We start from the raw sequence: 10232 nt of genomic DNA, 5'->3' as shown, positions 1-10232 counted from the left end.
TGAGACATTTCTAGTCCTTATTCCAGTCCCTGTGGTTACGATAATCTTTTATATTACTTGCGACATTTCCGTACACTTGCGGAGCGTAACATTTACCTCCCTTCTAGACAATAAGGGGTCACCCTAGAGGGGCCACTGAGATGACAATTTCACCTTTTGCTATCAATATTTATCATACTTATTTCCTACATGTGCTATTGTTCTAGGCATAGCCCTCTTTGCTTTACCCCTTCTAGGAAGTGTGGGGCTGCCCTGGAGGAGCCGCCAAAGTGATAGTTTCACCTTTTGGCCACTTATATTTATCATACTTATTTCTTATTATTCTCCTATTTTATTAGTAGTCATCTGTTCATTCACTAATATTCGATTTTATGTAAATAATAAACTTTAATTTGTTGAATTGTCTCAAGGTTATGAAAATTGCAAAAATCCATAGCTCTCCATTTAATCTGTGAAATCTAAGTATGAAAGCATGGTTACACTTAGAAGATACAAACAACTATACTAAATTTGGTTTTAGAATTTTAAAAACATGATATAGTCTAGAGGAAGGGAGTCTTAGGAATCCTTTACTGTTGTTGGTGAGTGAGTATTGTAAGATTGATGTGCACGTGAGAGAGAAGGGGGGGGGGAGGTGAATCACATATATATATATTTTTTTAATTGACTTTTTAAAGTGAGTTCGTAGCGAAAAAAAAACCAACTAAGTAAGAAAGAGAACAAAGATAGAACAAGGTGATTTATTTGGTTCAGAGTTTTCGACGACTCCTACTTCAAGATCTAGGTCCTTTGGACCTTTTTGATGGATAATCTACTAAAATTCTCTACTAGTAAACTCCCGATAGAGTAATCAAGTACAATGAGAAAGAAGAAGGATGTGTAACAATCTATACTTCCTCTATGTAGTAAATTAAATGACAACAAAAGAAAATATTAGCAACACAAAAATGAAGAATTTAGTGAGCTCATGTGTTGGAATTGGCCTATCTGCAGTAGTCAAGTGTAGCAGCGTCACAGCATAGTAGTAGTACAAAGTTAGAGCACCCGGACGACCGAGGAAGCGTGTAAACTATTGTCTCAATTTATGTCTTGATGTTGCTGGTTGAAGCCTCTTTTATAGGCTTTTCCAGACGCTTGTGTTGGGGTTGCAAGGTTGCAAACATAGTCCCATATTGGAAACACATGGGAAAGATCATGGGTTTATAAGAGAAAAGATATCTCCATTGGCATGAGACCTTTTGGGGAGAGCCCAAGAGAAAAGCCATAAGGGTTCAGGCCCAAAGTGGACAATATCATGCCATTGTGGAGATATCTAAATTTTTTTCGATCCTACAATTGGTATCAGAGCTCAGACTGCCAGAAGGTTTAACCGTCGACTGTGCACAAGAGCTATGGTATGATTGAGCCATGTGTGTACAATATTGACCTCGAACAAAGAAAGTGGGGGCTCCTATGTTCAGATCAAGAGGACCATGCACCAGGCAAGAAGTCCTAGTTGCGACTAGGCAAGGAAGTCCTAGTAGGTCGGGTGGACCGAGAGGTAGGAAGACCTGGTGGATCGAGGATCGGACGTGGGAAGCCTATGGTCCTTTGTTTGAGGGGGGGATTGTTGGGGTTGCAAGATTGCAAACATAGTCCCATATTGGAAACACATGGGAAAGATCATGGGTTTATAAGAGAAAAGATATCTCCATTGGTATGAGGCCATTTAGGGAGAGCCCAAGAGTAAAGTCATGAGGGTCTAGGCCCAAAGTGGACAATATCATACCATTGTGGAGATATCTAAATTCTTTTCGATCCTACAGCTTGGACCACCTCGAGCTCCTCTACTGGAGCCTATCCGATCTTGCTGAGTTATTCAACTCCGGGCACATAGAGCACCCTCGGGCACCTAAACCATTAACGTGGTTGCAACTCAGCAAAGCTCTATCCATCTTACCTCTATCCAATCTCGAGCGCTTGGACAAGCCCTAGACATTTAGACTTTGACGTGTGCTGACCAAATGGAGCACACCAAGTTAGTACAACAAGCATAATATGAATTGGATCAAGATCTAGTCTTGGTTTCAACTTAGATTTTCAAAATAGATCTAAGTTGGACCAGCGCCTACAATCCCATGCATTGAGGCTCATTCTCACTCGATCTCACTCCTCCAATTCTTACCTCACTTACCAATTGCAGACTTTACTCAACTCTTGACACACTAGGTCTTTCTGCAGATGCCTCATCTAGACTTCAGTCAATTGTCATGTCTATAGACCCAACTAGACTTCCTGCTAGATATCAACCTATTTGGACTTTCTGTATCAGGTCTTCCAGACATAACTGGACTTCAGCTTGGTGTTAGGTCTCATCAAGTCTTTCAGTCCTGCACACTTGGTAAATAGGTTAAATCACAACTCTAACTTTAACCTTTGTCATACATCAAAATCTGAATTTGATTATTAGTGCAAACTGAACCAACAAGTATGACATGCCTAAGTCCTCTAATAAACTTATGCTAAATTTCCTTAAGGTTGTGTAGATTTTAAAAACTTATAGCTCTCAATCTAGGTTGTGAAATTTAGTTCTAAGGGCATGCTTACACTCAGGAAGATTCAAGGAGTACTATGAACTTGATTTGAAATTTTCATGAGGAGCCTAAGACCATAATTTTGGATAAAAACTTGCTTATAGATATATAATGTCTAAAATTTCAAAAATTTGATATGGTTTGAACTAAGAGAGCCCTGGGCACCCTTTAATGGTATTGGTAAATGAGTATAACATGCCTAGATTCTCTAATGAACTTATACCAAATTGTCTCAAAGTTGCGAAGATTTCAAAAATCCACGATTCTTAGTTTATGCTGTAAAATCTAGGTCTGAGGGCATAGTTACACCCAAGAAGATTCAAGAAGTGCAACAAACTTGATTTGCTTATGAGGTGCCTAAGGCCTATTAGTGCAATTGTCCCTAGGTCAAAGTTAACCAATTTGACTCAAGCTTGAGTTTGATGTTTAACAATATATGGAGACTACAGGTGCAATTGTCCATTAGGGAGATTATTGGTGAAAATCTCTTTTGGTCAGAGGTTGACCAATTTAAAGTGAGAGAGTAGTCAAGTAGGTCAAAGTTGACCTGATACTTGGCTGGGAAAGTTCTAACTGGAGGTTAAACAGAGGAAAGATCAACATGATGGTTGGTAGAAGAAGAAAAACAAGTGGATCAAGGTTGAGCTGATACTTGACTAGGAAAATCCTAACTGGAGGTTAAGCAGGGACAAAACTAATAGAATTGCTGGTAGAAGAAGAAAAATAAGTGAGTCAAGATTGATTGGATACTTGGTGTGGAAAGTCCTAGTGAGTGAAGTCGAGCAGTGAGAAAGTCCTAGTGAGTGAAGCTAGATAATTATAAAGTCTTGGTAAGTGAAGCCAGGCTGATAGAAAGTCCTAGTGAGTGAAGTCAGACAGCTGGAAAGTCTTGGTGAGTGAAGTCAGACAGATATAAAGTCCTGGTGAGTGAAGTCAAGCAAATGGAAAGTCTTGGTGTGTGAAGTTAGGTGGATGGAAAGTCCTGGTGAGTGAAGCTGGACAGTGAGAAAGTCTTGGTGAGTGAAGCCAGATAATTAGGAAGTCCTAGTGAATGAAGCTAGGTAGTGAGGAAACCCTGATGAGTAAAGTCAGGTGGAAAAACCCTAGTAAGTGAAGATAGGTGGTGAAAAGTCCTGATGACTGAAGATAGATATTGGAAAATCTAGGTGGATCAAAAGTTGACCGGACACCTGGTGTTTGGAAGTCCAAGTAGGTCATAGAGGACCTGATACTTGGCATGAGGAGAAAAGTCCAAATGGATTAAAGGATTGACCGGACACTTGGTGAAGAAGTCCTAGCAGATTAAGGGTGACCGAATGCTAGGCAATGAGGAGTTTCAATAGGTTACAATTGACCAGATGTTGGGCAAGAAACCCTAGGACTCAAGTTTAGGAGCTAGGGTTGCCAAATCGATTAGGACAATCAATTAGGCAGAGCTTAAGCGATTAAGCACTATGCTTAATCACTTAAGAGCTTAGAGTCGTGATTGAACATTGAGGTGTCGAATCGCTTAGGTTAAGTAATTAGGCAAATCTTAAGCAATTAAGGTAATCGTTTAAGAAACATTCTATTTGAAATAGAAGTTGTGGTAAGCGATTAAGTAGAGAAAGTTAATCACTTACGACATTTCTCATGATCGAGAAGAAGGGAGCATAATCGATCAGGCTAATCAATTCTACCCCTCTTAAGTGATTGGGGTAATCACTTAGGTTTGGAAATATAGCTGATCTATAGGTTCTGAGCAGACTACTAAAGTGGTAAGCACTCAAGGAGAAGCTTAAGCGATTAAGGCGCCCGAGGTAACCCTAGAAAAGGATTTTTCATGATCGTTCTCTGCATAGCCTTCAATGCCAATTCTTGAGTTTTGAGGGAGACAAGTGCTATTGCATTTCCCACCTTTAGGAGGCATTCTGAAGCAAGAAAAACTCAAGCAAATCAAGGTTCAAAGTGTTAAGTTATGTTTCGATTTGTATTTGTGTTTGTTTCCTTATTTTAAATTGTATTCTTCTTCTTGAGCTTGTACGAGATTTCTCTGCCTCCAAATTATTTCTAATAAGGAGCTCTTTTATAGTACATGTGTGAGAGAGGACCAGATCCTTGGATTAATTACCTCAAAGAGGTGGATACCAAGTAAATCTTTGTGTTAACATTGTAATGTTCTTCGCTTCAAGTATTCCATTGTAAATTATCTTCATTGAAGCGAGCAAGATATTCACCCCCTCACCTTGGTCCCAACAAGGCCATCATCAAATTTTAGCTAAAAACTCACTAATGGACAATGTCTAAAATTTCAAAAGTTTGATATGGACTAAACAGGGAAGTCCTAAGAATCTTTTGGTAATATTGATGAGTAAATATGACACACCTAAGTTCTCTAATAAGTTTGTGATAAACCTTCTCAAGGATTAATCAGTTTCAAAAAATCATAACTCTCTATTTAACTTGTGAAATTCATGTCTAAGGCATGATTACACATAGGAGGATACAAGGAGGGTAATAAATTTAATTTGAAGTATTTCTATCTCGTTTAAGATAATTATAGATTTTTAATCAAAATTCATTAATAAATTTTTAATATCTAGAATTTTAAAATCTTGATATGATGATATGAACTAAAGGAGTTCTCATAAGAACCCTTAGTGTTGATAAGTGAGTATAATAAGTGTAAACTTTTAATAAGTTTGTCTTAGAATATGTCAATTTTAAAAACTCAACTTTCAATTTAAAAGCATGATTACATTTAAATTGGAATTTTTTTATTATTCGGTTCCTTTAGGTCTGAGTTAATCTCTCTGGTCAAAATTAGAACGTACTATTTTGACTTCTCGAACTGCTCCGTAATGACAAGTGACGTTTCTGCGAGGCTGAAGGCAACATGCACGTCGCCACGCGTCGCCTTCGCCGCTTTTATCCCGGGTCTGGACCCCGTCGCCGCCTCGCCCATCACGCCACCGCCACCCTCCACCGCCCCGTGCTCCTCTCCGCCTCACGCCATGGTGAAGCTCGCCACGGCCCGCGAGGCCCGGACGTACGGCCCCCGCACCCTCCGCAATCGGTGGGAATACACCAACGCCGGCCTCCACGTCTTCTCCTCCGCCCTGCTCTCCGCCGGCTTCTCCACTCAGCTCCTCGGCGGCCGCGAGGCGGGCCTAGCAGTCGTCCTCGTGGCGCTGGCCGTACTGGCGCTGGTCAACGCGCACGACCTGGTCGCCCACCTCGCCGGCGTCGACTTCCGCCTCGGTCTCATCCGCTACGACCTCCAGCTAGCCCTCGTCGAGCTCGCCGTGCCTCTGCTCCTCACGGCCGCCTCCGCCGTCACCTTTCTCGGGATTCTGTTCCTTCTAATCCAGGTAGGCAAATCACCAACAATCAAATTCCTAAAATATTTTCCATAAATGGATCGAATATTCTGAGGCGGCGTGTAGGATGAGAAAGGAGCGGCGGAGAACATGCTGATCGCCGGGCCTCTGCTTTGGCTGGTGGGGTCGATCCACAACGCGTGCCAAATCTACGAGCGCACCGACGGAGACACGCAGATACTGCAAGCCGGCGTCAGCGTGCCGCTCCTGATGGGCAGCCTCCTCTTCTTCGTTGCCGGCGTCTTCAAGAGCCAAGCCGTGAGCTATGGTTCGAAGGATCGCCGCCAAAGCCTCGCACTGGTATTCGATCCCATCCTTTCAACATCAATCGGATTGTTTATTAATAACTAATTTTTAATGTGTGGATCGATGTTGATCAGGGAAGGATTTGGTGCTGGATGTGCACGTCGGCGAGCCTTTTGTTCCTGGTGGGCGGGCTGGTGAACGTGGCGAAGGTGTACAGGATGCAGCAGAGGGAGGAGGGACTGCGGCTGGAGAAGCTTCGAGGAGGGGCGCAGGAGAGGCTCTTCAGGGACAGAGAAGGCCGGATTCCCTTCCTAGAGAGCCGGTCGGCCGACGGCGACGCTGCGTCCTCCTTGCGGAGAACCAGCACCGCAGCCGCGACGGCGATGATGACTGCGCCACCTTCCAGTTCTAGAGCGTGAAGCTAATTTAGAAGTACGGAAACAATTAAGAACATGGTCGATGTGTTTTTTTTTGCACAAATAAGTTTGATGATAATAATTTAAGACTCAAGTAGATTTCTGAAAATATTCATTAATCTTGGACTTTTGTGAGTTTTTTAGGGGTAAAAATCAAAAGTGTCATCATTCTTATAAAATCGTTTTCAATTAAATATCACACCTTACTCAAATAAATATTATTAAATCATAATAACTTTAAATAAATATTCTTTATTATTATATAAACATTATTTACTCCTAATGATTTTAAATAAATATTATTTGGGAACTAGGGACTATGGCCAAGGGCATCCCCCTAGGGCTAGGATTGCTCCATAAACCAATAATAATCCATTATTTAGAACAAAAGAAAAAAAGACAACCACTAGAAATTACTTATTTTGAAAAAAAATTCGGTACTATTAAATATAGCAGAATGTGATGATCCTCAAATGTATGATACATATCTAGAACACTGGATTGTTTCAATCCAAAAGGACTATCAAACCAAACATGAACTTGACATTGAATCAGGCGAAGCTATGATGCGAATAGGAGAAAATTACTTAGAAGATGTAGCAAGAGCCGCATGGGAAGCATATAAACAAAATTTTCCAGAAGACATTGCTAGAATAACAGGACAAGGAAATAATATACTAAATTTTTGTTATACTATACATCGCCTGTTAACAGCTAAAAATGCTAATACAGGCTTAGACCTAAGACAAAGAGAAGCGATGAGAGACTTAGAGCAATTACAGCTTCTAAGTTGGAACTGGATAAAACAATTTTGTAATGATTTTTTGGCCCTAACAACAATCTCAGGAAATTATTGTAACCCTGAACTAGGAGAAAGATTGTTTAGTAAATTACCAGGAGATTTAGGAAAAGAAATCCATAAAGCATCGGCATACATGAAAGTACCCTCACAATATGATAACATAGGAATAAGAATACAACACATTATAGCAGTACTGAAAGAAAAATGTACATACATACAAATATAAAAACAACTTAAAAACTAACATTACGGTTTTTGTAGTCAAATTTATACTCCACAACAATATGGAGCTAATACGCATAAACAAAATAAAAGAAAAGGAAAACAACCTCATAAACCTATTATACAAACACGACATAGAGGTAAACCAAAGAAAACATATTTTGTCCGAAAAAGTAATGAAAGGAAACCCTACTTAAATAAAGACAAACATGTAAGAAAATATAAACCTAAGAAAACATATGCAAACACCATCACCTGTTTCGCCTGTCACGAACTAGGTCATCTTTCTTCAGCATGTCCTACAAAGAAAAACCTTTACACAAGAGAAACTCAATTAATAAATAGTACAAACATGAATTTAGTAGAAATCCAACCAGATGTTTCAGACACATCTTCAATATACTCACTAGTATCAATTGACGACATAGAAGAAGTTCCATCCTCCTCAGACTATACATTAATAAATTCCTTCTTATAGTTACCAAGACGAATTGATAAATACAATTTCACTACAGATATATTACAAGAAGATTTAAATGACTTAGAAGAATAATGGGAAGATATATATCAACCATTTGATATGATGCTCAAATAGGTATTATCATCTGCTTTGGATACATATCCCGACTGCCCACATCAGTGGACTTTAAAATCAGGAACCATTAATGTACCCTGTTTTCTCTGTGGTTATTATCCTTCTATAGACAAAAGAGGAAGGTGTACCTTGTGTAAACAACAATGTTGTACAATTTGTCTGGAGCAAAATTTTGGTATTTATATACCAACATCTATAAATTCAGGACCCCCTAGAAACCTACTTCTTGAGACAAGAATTACAGTCTTAGAAACTAGACTTAACAACCTAGAAGATGAAATCAAATTAATCAGGCCAAAGGACCAGCCACATAAGATACACCAAGCAAATAAAGGTAAAGAAATAGTAGTCACTGAACCTCAACAAAACTTAGACATGGTGTTTATTAAAACACCCAGTGTTTGTAATACCGGTCGCAGAATGGACATTCGTGCCCGCTGTTTGGCCAATATTCATGGTCATGAATTTACACTTCATGCATTTTTGGATAGTGGAGCTACTAACTCCACAATTGATGAAAAAACCCTTCTAGCAGTTCTGCCCTTTACATTCATCAAGACTGTTGCTCATCCAATGATAAGTACTCAGTTTGATGGTCAAACCCTAACGAGTACAAAGTTTGTTACAAATATACACCTTCGCTTTTATAATTACTGCGACACTTTTAGTACACCCTTATCACTATCAAAACTTTGGATAAAACCTTTACTACACTCAGATATCCACCTAATACTAGGACTCAATTTTCTTGTCCAACCAGGCCGTGCTCTCCTGTTGACTAAAGATTATGCTCTTTTTCTCTCCACTCCTATTGTATCTCCTATTGTGTCCAACTATTCAGCATCAGTACAAAAATATGGAGGTACTCCTCACAATATCCCTGCCTCATCAGTATTACCTCCATCAAAGTAGTACCTCCCATAACAAATAGTCAAACAAATTGCCATTGCAAAGACTAAAATACTTGTAAAGGCTCTTGCCTAATACACCAACAACTCATTTATAACTTAACTTTTCAAGAATTTCAAGAAGATAACCTTTTTGATAACTTATTAGATGAGGATCTTTTTAATTCTCTAGAAATACCAGAAGATTTTTTTAGCCCCAAAAACATTAATCCAGTTTATTTCCAAACAAGAAAATCTAGATGATATAATTTCTAGGTTAGAAAAGCTAGAAATTATAGGAGATAACCCGACTAAATATTGGGATAGAGATAAGATATACTGCCACTTATCAATAATAAACCCAGACTTAACCATAAAAGCACAAGAATTGCAATATACAAACTGGGAAGCCGAAGAATGTAAAAATCACATTCAACAACTATTAAAACTGGGAGCTATCCAACGTTCTACCTATAGACATAGGAGCCTTGCTTTCATAGTAAACAAAGGAGCTGAACAAAAAAGAGGACAATCCAGAATGGTTTTCAATTATAAAAGGCTTAATGATAACTGCCAAGAAGATGATTATAAAATACTAGATAAAGATCAACTACTAAATAAAATACAAGTCTCAAAGTGGTATTCCAAGTTTGATATGAAATCTGGATTCTGGCAAGTAAAAATGTATCCAGACTCAGTAGAATGGACAACTTTCTCCTGTCCAGAAGGACATTTTGAATGACTAGTAATGCCTTTTGGTTTAAAAGAAGCACCACAAATATTTCAAAGAAAAATGGATAATATATTTAGAAATCTATCCAACTGTACATGTGTATATATAGATGATGTACTAGTATTTTCTAAAACAAAAGAAGAACATTATGCACATTTACATCTTCTTTTTAACTTATTTGAAACTCACGGATTAATTATTTCTAGAAGAAAAATGAAACTAGCATAAATCACATTGAATTCCTAGGAGTCGAAATTGGATAAGGGAAAATATCTCTGCAACCACATATTACTACTAAAATCCAAAATTTTCTTGATAAAATGGAAGATACAAAAACACTTAGATCTTTTTTAGGTCTTTTAAATTATGCCAGACAGTACCTAAAAGATATAGGAAAAA

At 38.7% G+C, this 10232-nt stretch overlaps 1 protein-coding gene across 1 annotated transcript; it reads left to right on the top strand.

The window, feature by feature from the left end:
* The first annotated feature begins 5525 nt into the window (after positions 1-5525).
* LOC122000262 lies at positions 5526-6693 on the top strand. The gene is made up of 3 exons (XM_042554727.1): positions 5526-5923; positions 5999-6232; positions 6313-6693. The coding sequence occupies exons 1-3, from the start codon at positions 5567-5569 to the stop codon at positions 6595-6597; spliced, it is 876 nt and encodes a 291-aa protein (XP_042410661.1). The 5' UTR covers positions 5526-5566; the 3' UTR covers positions 6598-6693.
* Positions 6694-10232: the final 3539 nt, after the last annotated feature.

This window comes from Zingiber officinale, chromosome 7A (assembly GCF_018446385.1).
Source record: "Zingiber officinale cultivar Zhangliang chromosome 7A, Zo_v1.1, whole genome shotgun sequence".
Taxonomy (NCBI): domain Eukaryota; kingdom Viridiplantae; phylum Streptophyta; class Magnoliopsida; order Zingiberales; family Zingiberaceae; genus Zingiber; species Zingiber officinale.
This window is presented reverse-complemented; position numbering and strand designations above follow the sequence as displayed.

What these genes read in the sequence shown, in the direction of transcription:
- LOC122000262 (XM_042554727.1), top strand. Translation starts at nt 5,567, where the DNA reads ATGGTGAAGCTCGCCACGGCCCGCGAGGCCCGGACGTACGGCCCCCGC. An exon ending in TTCTGTTCCTTCTAATCCAG is followed by an intron (nt 5,924 to 5,998) that starts GTAGGCAAATCA and finishes GGCGGCGTGTAG; the next exon opens with GATGAGAAAGGAGCGGCGGA. An exon ending in GCCGCCAAAGCCTCGCACTG is followed by an intron (nt 6,233 to 6,312) that starts GTATTCGATCCC and finishes GATGTTGATCAG; the next exon opens with GGAAGGATTTGGTGCTGGAT.